The sequence below is a fragment of the Anguilla anguilla genome, chromosome 4 (genome assembly GCF_013347855.1).
Source record: "Anguilla anguilla isolate fAngAng1 chromosome 4, fAngAng1.pri, whole genome shotgun sequence".
In the NCBI taxonomy this organism is placed as follows: Eukaryota; Metazoa; Chordata; class Actinopteri; order Anguilliformes; family Anguillidae; genus Anguilla; species Anguilla anguilla.
Window position 1 is genome coordinate 60,256,108 of NC_049204.1, and position 13,282 is coordinate 60,269,389.

Sequence of the window (13,282 nt, forward strand, 5' to 3'; positions counted from 1 at the left end):
CCACTCTTACATCTGGAAGGATTCTTGCTGTCGTAGTGATACTTAACCACTTATTCCTCTCCAGTAATGGGATTGTTTTTCATGAGATTGGAGGTCACATTTTATCTTCCTACTCAGCACCAACCTCATAGAAGGTAAAAAAAAATGCTTTCTTTATTTAAGATTTGATTTATATATAACTTCACAACTGCTTCAGCATTATGACACTTTCTGTTTCACCCTGTGTGGAAAACATGTGATTGACTTATTACTACACAGGACATGGATATGACTGCTTTTGGAAATTGGACAATACAGCAATTTAATATGAGCTTTGATCTTGTTATGTTCCAAGTCACACAACATAATGCACAAATTGGTCCTCTAGTTGATTCCATTCCATTTTTGGCAATAGATTCGCTCACACACACACACACACACACACACACACACTCACATGCTTGAACGGTGGGTGAAAACATAACATTAAATTTAAAGCTCCTGCTTCAGTTGTTGTTCATTCGATCCCTTGGCTTACGGCACGTGACGGCAGTCACGCAGTTACGCAGTTGTGAGATGGGTCAAAAGAGGGCTAGAGTAAAGGCATGTGTGCTGTAGGCGGTCAGCGTGTGGTGGGGAGCTCTGACGTGATTATGTGTGCATGTATGTTCTGTGTGCATGCCTCAGCGAGGTCACTGAAGGGGACAGATGATAGTCGCGCATCGTCACAAGCACTTAGTTCAGCGGTGGAACACTGAAGGATATGTGGGGAGCAGCTTTGACTGAAGAATTTGGGACAAGTAAACAGTCTGTTTTTAATGTTTCCCCTGCTGCTGCGGGAGAATCTCAGAGAAAACATTGCTCTCCTTTAACGTTCTGTTAACAAACTTTTAATCATATAGGCTTACTAAATTTATAATCACTTATAATTAAACTTATTTGGCGCTCAATAGTTGGCACTAGATTTAGGATTCTACCAATGTATATTATGTTTCTGCTAATGATAGCTAGTGATAACAGATACAGATAAGTCTCCTGCTTTTTGTCCGTGTAAGTACTGCTGTCACACCAGTTACACAGATCTGAAAGTGCTGCTTTGTGACATTAATACATAAAATGATGGATGTGATAATGTGATCCTAGTTCGCCAACTCCTGCAGAGAAGCAAACTGCTGTGCTTGTGTATGCAGCGTGTTGTTTTGAGGCTTGTCTGTGGGCTGTGTGAGGTTTAAAAGAAAATTCCTGCCTAAAAGCACTCTGACCTGTTTTGTGCAGTATTTCACTTTTCCGCTGCTTAACTCCGTAGGCACCGTGACATCATGTGATGACATTGCCACGGCTCACTTAACTCACTATAGCAACCAACTCTAAGTATAATATATTTTTATTCAGCCCCTTGGGGACAACAAGTCAGAGTTTTTGCCTTGCTGACATTGCGTTTAGCATTTCAGCTACTGTAAGTACTACTAGTTGGCTGGTCACAATGTCAATCTCTCAAGAAAGGGGGGTGGCGAAAGTAGTTCTGGGTACTGTAGGAAAATAACACTGGACCAGATCCAGAAGAAGTCTGACAGGATAGCAAGTGAACAATTGTGAATAGTGATAAAGCCAAATGTATTACACATATTAGATAATAAACCCTGGAATGATGTTTATGAAAAACGTAGTAAATTATAGAATTTTCCTTTAATTGGTTACTTTTATTGGTTGGTTAGCTGAATTTTTTTATATAAAGCAGAATGTTTTGAAATAAATTAATGTGGCAAGTTTTAAACATTGGCTGACTAAATAGCTGAATAGCTTAACTCTCAACTGTGGAAAAAGATGACAGACAGAAGGGCATATTGAACTGAAGTCTCTCTTCTCATTCCCAGAGTACAATAGTTCCAGTTTTCTGCATGTGGAGGTATAATAAAACCTCAATCTGGAGCGACAGCTCCAAGAATTGTTACTGCACACACTCAATGAGTCATCATGGAGTGGAAACATCAAGCATGTGGGACCATAATCCCAACATGGGCAAGACCTTTTTTGCAATACTAATAAATTTGCTCTCTTTTTTTTATACAGTTCTGCTTTCCATTAATTGAGACCTACCATCACAGGTAATAATTAAAATGGTTTATAGTCAGCTGACATCACAAGGATATTTCAAACAGCTAAAAATACCAAATCATTACAATAGGAATTTGTCTAACAAACATCTGGTTGCTAAGAAGTATACTATAAACATGTTTCTAACATTTCCGTTTAAACGTATTTAACCCAATTAACCAGTTCAAACTGACTACTCACAGAGCAAATCGCAGAAGACATTACAATTATTTGACTGCATGGGAAATTTTTTTTTTTTCATTCTTGTTCACTCCAGGCCTCTGCAGGCATAGAGGAGCCCTCGCTCTAGAGCTCAAGGTTTTGGAAGTGGAAATCCCAGTGAAACCATAGGGCACAGGGCCTATCGGGTCGGGAAGGTTGCGAATCAGCGGAACCACCACTCAGCATGGCCAGACCCCCGGGGCTCCTGCAGGCCCTCTGCGTGCTAATGGTAGGCTGGGCGCTGGTGCATTGCCAGGTGGGGAGAGAAGAGGAAGTGGAGGAAGACGGGGTGGAAGAGGAGGAAGAGAGAACACCCTCTACGGTGGAGCCAGAGATGACTCACTGTCCGGAGGACTGCAGCTGTAAGGCAGAAGGCGCGGTGGACTGTGCTGGGGTGGATCTCTCCGAGTTCCCCGGTGATCTGTCCGAAAACACCCGGCAACTGTCTTTGCAGGTACACATCGTAGGCCACACCACAGCTCAAACCACTTTATGTGCTTTCTTGCAGTTGAGCCTGTGCAGTACATAGACAGTCAATACATTAGTGTGCAATTTGTGTCACCCTAATCATATTTTACCGATTGCTTGACTCTGATTGTCTCTGGTCATTGTTTCAGAATAACCAAATCAGGGAAGTGACTGTAGAGCAACTGTCCAGACTCCACGTGCTGGAGACACTCAACCTGCAGAACAACCGTCTAACTTCGCAAGGTGAATTGAAGGGGGAGAATAAGACAGACTGACAGAGAGATTAGAAGTGAACTAAGATTAAAAAGGGAGTGGAAACTGAGTATGAAGGGTGTAAAGAGTGGGCAATTGTTATTGTAGTGCAGTTGATGTACCCCCTGAACAATTTTGGCTGACTATGCCCACAGCAAGCTACCAGAATACATTTTATCCCCCTTTCGTATTTATTATAACTGTAAAATGTATTATTTAACAGGGCTTGAGGACGAGGGATTTGAAATGCTAGATCGACTGAGTTACTTATACTTGGCGAACAACAAGGTGAGTTCTTCTGTCACAAATTTCCATTCACAGATTACATGGCACAGAGACTGCAAATCTACACATATCTACCTCCAGAGCTGTATGGTTGGTATTACTTTTGCACTAAACTGTGAACTTACCACTTCAATCCATTTACCATGTGGATTGATTTTGGCCACACCTACTAAAGCAAGGCTGCAGTGCCGGCAGCCTATGGCCAGATATTTATAACCATTTAACTAAACTAATTTGACATTTTTTTCAGTTTAGCCTATTGGATGTTGCTTTCCTGGATTCAAGATAAAAGATTATTATGAATCGACGGTATTGCTTGAACCTCTCAGCATTGTCGGTAGTCTTGAAAGCTCACCCTGTGCGTGTCAGTGAAACCTTCTTGTTAACAGTGATTCTTTAGATTCTAGAGAAAATTATGGACCCGATTAGGGGCTGAATGGCCTGTCCTTGTCATAATGTTTTCATGCTCGTAATAATGTTCCATAGGAGAGCGTTAAAAACGTGACCTCACGTTCCTGCTCTCTGCTGTGTCCCCAGCTCACTGCGGCTCCCCGGCTCCTACCTTCATCTCTGGTTAGCGCAGACTTTGCGGCCAATCAGCTCACCAAAGTCTATCCCAACACTTTTGGTCAGAAGCCACGTCTGAAGTAAGGACAGTATTTTCCTCGATTTAGAACGATTTGAAGGAGTCCCCTTTGCTCCTCTGCCAGTAATGTTCAGCCTGCCTTCCTCAATCTCTCACCTTAATGTAGGTCAGTATATCTTCATAACAACAAACTGACGGACGCTGGGCTCCCTGAGAACATGTTCAATGGCTCTGACTCCGTGGAGATCCTGATCATGTCCAGCAACTTCCTCCGATATGTGCCCAAGAACCTCCCCTCGTCTATCTATCGACTCCACTTCAAGGTATTTTAGTCAATAAGACAAGTTTAGGAAGGTTGCGTGGGGTAAGTGCGTTCAAGCACGTGCCAGTGAGAGATATACCTCTCCTTTCGAGGCTGTGTGAAGATCGCAGGGTTGCAGGTGTGCACCCTTCATTTTCAGTGCTCCTGCGGTGTGTGCGTGAGTGGCACACTGGGAACTCACCTGAGGTGATTCCAAATCTCGGGAGAAAATGAAAAAAAAAAACTGGGAATATGTGTACAGTACATAGAGCATTTTATAAAATATAAACTTACCACTTTGATGGTGCTAGAAAATGTGTATCAAACAAGTCAAGGTTTCTGCACACTCTTTGCTGATGGTGTCTTCTTGTGGGCAGAATAACAAACTGGAGAAGATTCCCCACCAGGCTTTTAGCAGTCTTTCCCAGCTGCGAGAACTGTACCTGCAGAACAACCTTCTTAGCAATGACGGCATGGACAATGAGACCTTCAGGTGGGACTTATCAAAAGCATTCAACATTGTTACTCATCGTCAACCATCGAGCTGATGTGACATTATTCTATTTAGTGTTTCCTTCTGATTGATGTGATTATTATCACATCAATCATGATGAATTATCATAAAGGTTTTCAGATTTTAAACGAATGCCCCAAATAATCAATAGGAAAGGAAACAAGAATTAGTATGACCAAAGATCTATCACAGTTTAGAAGTTTATGAAGGTGAACGCAATGCTCATTTTTCCAAAGTGCACAATGGCTTACTAAGCCATTGAGTAATCAGAAAGAGTAGCAAAGAGTGATGTCAAGGGAGAGGACAAGGGGAAGCCCACTCAAAGCCAACAAATTTGCTGATAGATCCTCTTGTGCTTTTTCAGTTCTGGGGTGTTGCCCTCACTCTCACTCTTCTCCCCCCCCCCTCCTTAGCCACCTGAGTAGCCTGGAATACCTGGATTTGTCCAACAACAACCTCAGCGCGGTGCCCAAGGGCCTCCCCCGCGGCCTGGTGCTGCTCCACCTGGAGAAGAACTCCATCCACAGCATCGCGGCGGATGTCCTCACCCCCGTAAGGAACCTGGAGTATCTGCTTCTGCACAACAACAAGCTGCGCTCGCGTAACATCCACCACATGGCATTCCAGGGCCTGAAGAAACTGCACACCCTGCACATGTACAACAACCTGCTGGAGAGGGTCCCACGGGGGCTGCCGCGTCGCGCCAAGACCCTCATGCTCCTGCACAACCTCATCTCCGAGATCAACCGCAACGACCTGGCCTTGCTTTACACCCTGACTGAGCTCAACCTCAGCTACAACAAGATCACCAGCCCCCGCATGCACAAGGAGGCCTTCCGTAAACTCCGCCTGCTGGAGTCCCTGGACCTGTCCGGAAACAGCCTGCACGTCCTTCCCGTGGGCCTGCCAAAGAGCCTCCAGGTGCTCAAGGTGAAGGACAACCAGCTGAACTCCATCTCCGACGGCGCACTGGGGAGCATGAGCAAGCTGCGCGAGATCAACCTCAGCAACAACCAACTGAAACTCAGCTCCTTCTACCAGGGCGCCTGGCAGGGGCTAAGTTCTCTTACCGTAAGTGGGATGAGGTCTGGCTCCAATTTGTTTATTTAGAATCGCTCATAGCATAAAGAGGTGTCTCATGCACATTCAGAAGTCAACACGGCTGCTGAGGACGAAAGCTTTTATGGTTCACCTGGTGATGATATTCTCTTTGTCATGCAGCCTATAAATTTAACTTGGGAATGCAAAACTGTGTCCAGGATATTATCTCTTTCATTATTCAAACCCGTCCCTCTGAAAAACGTAGCAATAAATAATTTTAGGAAAAAAATTAAATAAATCTTAGGGGAGATTATAAAGCATTTCAGTTTGACCATATTCATCTTAGAAAACTTTTATCATTTATATTAGGTGTAACATACCACATGCTCATATCCAGTTGAACATGGGACTGTTCTCTGGCTGGTGTATGGCGTGTGGCGAAATAAGGAGCCCAGCTGTGCTCGGCCCTTATCCATGTTTTGGTCATGGTAGGGCTCAATATCAAAGAGTCTGATCAGCAATAAAGTGTGTTATTGTTTTGTCTCCCTGCTAAAAGGCTGTTTGTCCATACAGATGTTGGATCTCTATGTTCCTCTTTGTTTGTTCATACAGGTGTTGGATCTCTGTGTTCCTCCCTGTTAAAGGTTGTTTGTTCATACAGGTGTTGGATCTCTGTGTTCCTCCCTGTTAAAGGTTGTTTGTTCATACAGGTGTTGGATCTCTATGTTCCTCCCTGTTAAAGGTTGTTTGGTCATACAGGTGTTGGATCTCTGTGTTCCTCCCTGTTAAAGGTTGTTTGTTCATACAGGTGTTGGATCTCTATATTCCTCCCTGCTAAAGGCTGTTTGTCCATACAGGTGTTGGATCTCTCGGGGAATCAGCTGTCTCACGTGCCCGTCGACCTGCCGGAGACCTTGGAGTATCTTTACCTGCAGAGTAACCGTATCAGCAGTGTCCCAGCAAGCGCATTTGAGAGCACACCCAACATTAAGGGGATCTTCCTCAGGTCAGTTCCGCACAACGCCTGTGTCCTCTCACCAAAGGCCCGATATGGTCATAAAGACAACACTCCTTCTTAAATTTGTTTAGTTTTTTTTTTTGATAAATTAAACTGAACTCCTGAACTCTTCTGTTTGTTTTTTTAATGCTTGTTATTACTTTGAGACAATCCGCAGTGCAATCTACTAACAAGGTATTAGGTTTAGATAAAAGAATTCGGTTGATTAAATCAACAAATGATAGCTTTTTACTAAGGAAACAAAAAAATTACATATACAGATAAGCTAATGTGTTTTTGCCTGGAGTTTTAATAAGTGCATTTCTATGTCAGGAACTCATACAGCGGCTGGTTGTTAGTACTTAGTACTTAGTATAATTTACTTAGTACTTAGTATATAAGTTTTTTTGTTTTGGCATGCAACATATGAATTGCAGACACAGCGCATTTATGTACTGACGATAACATTATTTCTTGCTGGAATGGGGGTGTGTAAAAAAAACTTGCACACCTGTAATTTTCATTTATGTCAGAAGTATTGTTGTGACTGGTTTTTGTATGATCGCACAAACATGTCTTCAATAATGTGAGCTCTCCAGACTGAAATGTGGTTATGGTAAACTATAACAGTATATGATTTCACTTGAAAACCACGGCAGTGTTTTGAATTTTTTTTGCAGGCTGATAGGCCATCTCAGGAATTTTGAAATGGTAAATTCTTTTAACTTGTTGCTTTATGTCCCCAGTCAGTTCACAGTTGTTCTTCATTTAGTTCCTTCATAGCTTTAAAAATGTACCCTTTGTTTTGTTTTATTGTAAAATTTGTGGATGGTTGCTGTTGGAATGCAGTATTGTGCTGCATTCCATAGGTTTTCTGTGGATGGAATTTACGACTCGTCCAGTCTGATGGTGATGTCAAAAACATGGTACTCTTTAAGTCATACTCAAGGGCGAATCTAAGGAAAGAATGTATACCTTTGTCAGTTTTATTTTATACTGAGAAGTCTTGAATTATACTGGCATCGTCTTCCCAATGTGCAACTACTAAGGCCATTCCAATAGGCCTCGATTTGCCAGACAAAGTGGGCCTTGAAACGAACATCATTTTTGGACTCTAGATTCAGAACTTCTGGCAAACTTCTGTTTCTTTTTGGGAAGATAAGGGTCTCTCTGGGCCAATTCCTGGTGTATTATGCTAGGCCTGTGGTATGTGAGATACAAGTACTGAGACTTTTCCTTTATTGTTGGTGTTGGTGGCGAGGCTAAGTATGGCCTCTGCAATCTGTTATACTGTGTTTAAAAGTAGACTTTTTGATGTTCAAAGGATTATTTACTTTTTGGTTGCTATTATTGGAGAATAATTATCTTTGTTTTGCTTATGAATTTACTTGGCTCTGTTTTGGGTTAACTCACAGCACTTGCATGGCAAATAGTGCTATTAGTTTCTTATCATGGGCTCTCTCATACAGCTGTGGTGTTATCTGAAAAATGTATTTTGTTAAACTACAACTTCTGGCTATGGGCCAGTGAAGTATTAGAAGCTTTTTTGTTCTTTTGTGCAAAAGGAAAGAACCTATCCTCTTGGCTGGGGGAGCATGGGGTAATGGCACTAATCAAACTGTGGTGCCATTTAGCTGCTGCATCGTTTTACAAATTTTGTTTCTCAGATATTCTACTTTGGGAAGAGTCAAGACAGGTCTGCAAATTAATTCTAGAGGTGGGCAGTGAATTGAAACGATGCACTTTTCCAATTTGCAAAGACCCTGATAAGCTCACAGTTTTGAACATGTCAGGCTATTAGGAAATGAATAGGCCACCATGGGCAATGAATATGCCATCGTGGGAGTATGTTTCATTTAATTTTCTCACTTGATTTTATCAAAAGGCCAACCTGGATGATTTGTGGGTATAGCACATTGACATCCCCTCTGACATGATGATATTGGTTTTGTGCTGTAGTAGATACTGTGCTGGGCAGCATTAGGCTCTGGGGGCTATGTTACCTCATCATGTTTATATTCAGATTGAGTTGATTGTGCCGTCTCTCCCTGCAACAGGTATAACCGGCTGTCTGCGAATGCAGTAGTAGAGAGCGCCTTCTCTCACTTAATGAACCTGCAAGTGCTAGATGTTGGTCCAACTTCCACCAGACCCACCCATGAAGATGACTTGGAGGAGGAGACGGATGAGGAAGAGGAAGAAATAGAGGAAGATGGTCAGTAAGACCATCAAAAGAACCAGAGCTATTAAAGTGACCGGTGGCCAAACAACCTGTTGCACTCACTGCCCCAGACCTGCTCATCCTTTCTCTGTGAATGGTTTCGGAAACAAACAAACAAACAAACAAGAAAACAAACCCCTTATATTTAAAACCCTTACCCCATTTGTTTACACATGCAAAAATTTGAGATTTTTGCTACTTATTTTGAAATTCAAGATGGAAATGTGATGAAATTCAGAACTGAAAAGGAATGTAACATCTTTTTTTTTTGTTGGTGATGTGAGTTTGTCTATGAAGGCAGAATCAAATGAGCCCACTAAGCACACTTAAGGGAATGCATTTGTGAAGTGAAAGTCAGAAATCTATTTGGTGCGGGATACCAGATAAGTGTTTTCTTGGCTTACAGCTGCTATTAAATGTCTTCGTGCTCGCATAACTGCGTGTTTCCACAAGCCAGCTTGAAAAACACCACTGCCCGGTCACTGGGTTCCAGAGCACAGCGGAACTCAGATGCTTGAATGGAACCCTGGAGCTCATCAAAGCCAAGTCAGAACTATGACAATCAAAGGAGGAAGAACAAGACAGCTGATGTCACATGACCTGGGGTAGGGAAAATGAGTGATGTGTGGATGCCTCAAAGAGTCTGACCCCTGGGATCCCACTGTGTTTCACAGCCTGAGACGTCAGATAACGATTGGACAATTGGGGACTGCTGCTGAGGGACGTCTCTGAGGACTGATGTCTTATACATATAGAGATATCTTTGATGTCATTCTCTCCACGCCACGACAGAACCCATGTAAAAAGAGCAACATATTACTGCTGGCCTGTCTGCTTTTTCATTTTGGCTTCAGTCTACTTGGCAGACAAACTGCTTGTGAGGCAACAAACTCTTTTTCAACCCTTCTCAGGAGCTTCTTCTGTGTTGCAAATTTCATATTCTGTGTTCAGTCTAATTTTTTACAAAGCAAGATAAAGTTTATGTGCATTTTAATGCAATTTGTAAATACTCATGCTGCAAAAGTCACAATAATGCACCAGACAAATTTATTTTTGTGTATTGCGCCATTGCAATTACTAGTAAAATCTGTTGCACAGCAATGAATATTTGGAATATCAATCTGGTGAGATGTTCAAATAATTAAAATAACATGAATCCCAAACGTTTAATTAAGAAAAGGTTGCTAAAATCTTCATGATAAATTATAAATATAAAATTATTTTATAAATGGAAAAATAGATTTGGGGTGGTAAACAAAAAAAATAAATAATTTGGGACAGTGGTGAGTCAAGCACAAAGCATTTCCCCTCATGGGATACATTCCTGTCCTTTTACAATAAATCTTTCCACATAGTTTGGTCAGTGTTCAAAACTCTAAGTGGCACCGGATAATTTCAGTCTGTACAAGCACCCTTGTCCTGAAGTGTCAAGGTCAATGGATTTTGAGTTTTTTTTTTTTTTGCAGTCTTTTGGAGCTTTGCTTTTTTTTTGCAATTGTTATTGGAACTGTTAATGCGATTTGTTCAGTCCTTTTGAGTTCCATGTATTGTGTTTTTCAATTTAGTTTGCAGCGACGGGATTACTTTGTTTAGAACGTCATTCAGTTTTGATCTTGCTAAGTCAACCTGACACAAATCCGTTCGCCGCTAGGCCTTTCATTCCCACCTTTCACAGTCATTTCATTTTAATAAGATCAACATAAAAAAAAAAAACCTCAAAGGTTTCCCTTCAATTTTTTGCTTACAGCAGTATATTAATTTGAGCGATGGAAGTCAAGGCTGGGGACAGAAAAGAAACAGAATCATCTCTTTTTTTTCTATGACAGGATAGCGCTTTCTTATCTACAAAATAACATAATTGGGACAAAAATGACAGTGTAAATGAATGCAAAAACTAGGGTAGAGACCGGCCAAATGATCGTTGTATTGTAATGCTTTAATTCCATGGTACAGCTAAAGTTCCCAGATTACTGCATGTCTATGTCCAATGCTTACATGATAGCTTTCTTCAAGGAGATATAGCAACATAACTCAATACAGCAACCAGGCCATTGATACATGTAAAAAAAATGCATACACCACAGTTCCATACACAGTGCATTTCCATCACAAGTAATTTATTTTAACAGATACAATTTTACGTACAAGTACGTATTTTGAAATTTAATTGGAAAAAAGTATTCTTAGTTGACAAATGTAGCAAAGTAAATAATGCAATAATTAGCATTGAAAAAAGAGCAACAACGTACCTTTGCTTCATATAAATGTATATACTGTGTACACCGCTGGCTGTACAGAGTGGGCATGGCACAACTATCTTCATATTCATATTCCTTTTCTGCACTCGTGGGGTACCCTGATACCAGGGGTCCCCAGTAATGCCACTGCCCTCCCTTTTATTCTTTAAGGCAGAAGAATGCATAAGGGGATGTTCAGGGGCTCATACACCCCTCCCCTTAGCAAATGAAATGATAGTAGTTTAAATTATATCATCTGAATTACAGATCACGCCTTTAATTATTTAAGCAGTAGTAAGTGGTGGTAGCAGCAAATGAATGATACAGCTTCAGAGCCATTGACTGGGTGATGTCATATCTCGGCATGTGCCACGCATCTTTGCTGTATGCTGATGGATTATGTTTTTTTTCAACCAGATGCTGGTCAGCAGCATCTGTGGATTTGTATAAGTTGCTTCTGACATACATGGCTAAATGTTTTTTTTTTTTTTTTGCGTACAGACATGGATGGAAGCCTGACTATGGGCCCCATATGTTGAAATGAGGAGAAAGCATATAATCAAGAAAAACCAGCAGTGCAATATAATGGCAAAGACAATACACCACCTCCATTACCAAGAAAGCCATTAACTGACAATGAGTTAGTGATTCACAATGCACTTTGCCTCATATTACAGGAATGTTGTTCCAAAAGAGTAACACTTGACTGAAGAAAGCTTATAAAATTCACATGTATCAAATTAAATAAGCAAGAGTAAAAAAAAACAGAGCAGGTATTCCACTTGAATACATCATTGTTTGATTAAAAAATGAGAACTGTTGTCCAGACTCCTGGTGCCTAGATTTATACAAAGTTTCCCCAAAGAATCAATAATCAATATACGGGTGTGTGTGTGCGCGTGCATGTGTGTGTGTGTGTGTGTGTGTGTGTGTGTGCGTGGGTGCATGTGTGTGTATGTGTGTGTCTGTGCTTTTGTGCTCAAATGCTTACCACTGGCGTGCATGAATGGAACATCTCCCACAATGCCACTGGAGGTCATTTGTTCCAGTGACCCTAAGACATGGTGCTGCAGGCAGCATCTGGAGAAAGCAAGTGATAGCATCCAGCTGTGGCTGCAGTGGAATGAATATCCGTTCTTTGCGCCCCCCTAAGGCCACAGATTGTACACTGGCAGGAAACCCATCCTTTCGTCACCTCCTATTGAGTCCAAACAGGAAGTTAGCCGACGCACATCAGTCTCTTGGCTGGTGCTGCCAACTACTCTCACAAACATGGCGGAGTCCATCCTTCCCAGGATGCTCTCTGCTGACATTTACCCACATGTGCTGACCGCACACATTCCAGCATAAAACCACGAAAACTCACAATTCACTTTTTCACACATCTGAATCAAAACCTTCCCTGTAAAAAAAAAAAAAAAAAAAACTTTACCAACGTCCTTCTTGACCTTACCAATCTTCTCCCATGGGGGTATAATCTTAACTCCGGCATGATCAGCTGTAGTCCAGCCCTCCTTGAGCAGTCTACACATTAGTCTCTAGGCCGTTCATGTCGATGCTGCAGTGGTCTTTGTGCTTGTCCTTGTCAGCGCGCTTGTGCGAAGCCGGGGGCCTCTTCTTCTCAGACGACCTCAGGCCCTCCTCCAGCTGCATCAGCCGTCGCACATCGGGGGGGATGTTGTCCGCCTTTATGTCTGGCGGGGGGGGCTGGAAGCCGCCGTTGTTCTGGTAGGCCATGATCTGCTGGATGTTGATCATGGGCTTGGTTTCGCAGATCAGGGGCACCTGGGGGAGGAGCGAGGGTGACGCACGGCACAAACTCAGGAGAAGCCGGGCACTGGGCTCCAGGCATAGCTTCATGACTGTCTGGATCAGGGATCTCAAACTCCAGTCCCAGGGGGCCGCAATCTCTGCTGGTTTTCGTGATTTCCTTGCAATCAGCAGCCAATCATGGCCTTGGTGCGCAAGACTCTTTAGCCAATCAATGACTTAAACTAAGCACTGAAGTGCAGGAACACGTCAAAAACCAGCAGACACAGCGGCCCTCCAGGATTTGAGTTTCAGATCCCCGGTCTAGATCATCTG

The 13,282-nt window shown here is 42.3% G+C and overlaps 2 protein-coding genes across 3 annotated transcripts in view; one reads left to right on the forward strand and one right to left on the reverse strand.

Moving 5' to 3' along the window:
- podn (podocan) lies at positions 1-12,018 on the forward strand. 2 transcript variants are annotated; one of them, XM_035416087.1, is made up of 11 exons: positions 1-134; positions 2,050-2,084; positions 2,351-2,749; positions 2,913-3,006; positions 3,239-3,303; positions 3,838-3,947; positions 4,053-4,209; positions 4,565-4,680; positions 5,115-5,772; positions 6,600-6,748; positions 8,797-12,018. In XM_035416087.1, exons 3-11 carry the CDS (start codon positions 2,480-2,482, stop codon positions 8,960-8,962), a joined length of 1,785 nt encoding a protein of 594 aa, XP_035271978.1. In that variant the 5' UTR covers positions 1-134; positions 2,050-2,084; positions 2,351-2,479; the 3' UTR covers positions 8,963-12,018. The 2 variants fall into 2 exon arrangements, with proteins under 2 accessions (XP_035271978.1, XP_035271977.1); XM_035416086.1 differs by lacking the exon at positions 2,050-2,084.
- The window catches only part of LOC118226460 (excitatory amino acid transporter 5-like), a 27,422-nt gene continuing 25,808 nt past the window's right edge, over positions 11,669-13,282 (reverse strand). The window contains exon 11 of the mRNA XM_035416088.1: positions 11,669-12,982. Coding sequence (XP_035271979.1) covers positions 12,722-12,982 — 261 coding nt within the window. The 3' untranslated portion in view covers positions 11,669-12,721. The remainder of the gene's footprint in view (positions 12,983-13,282) is intronic.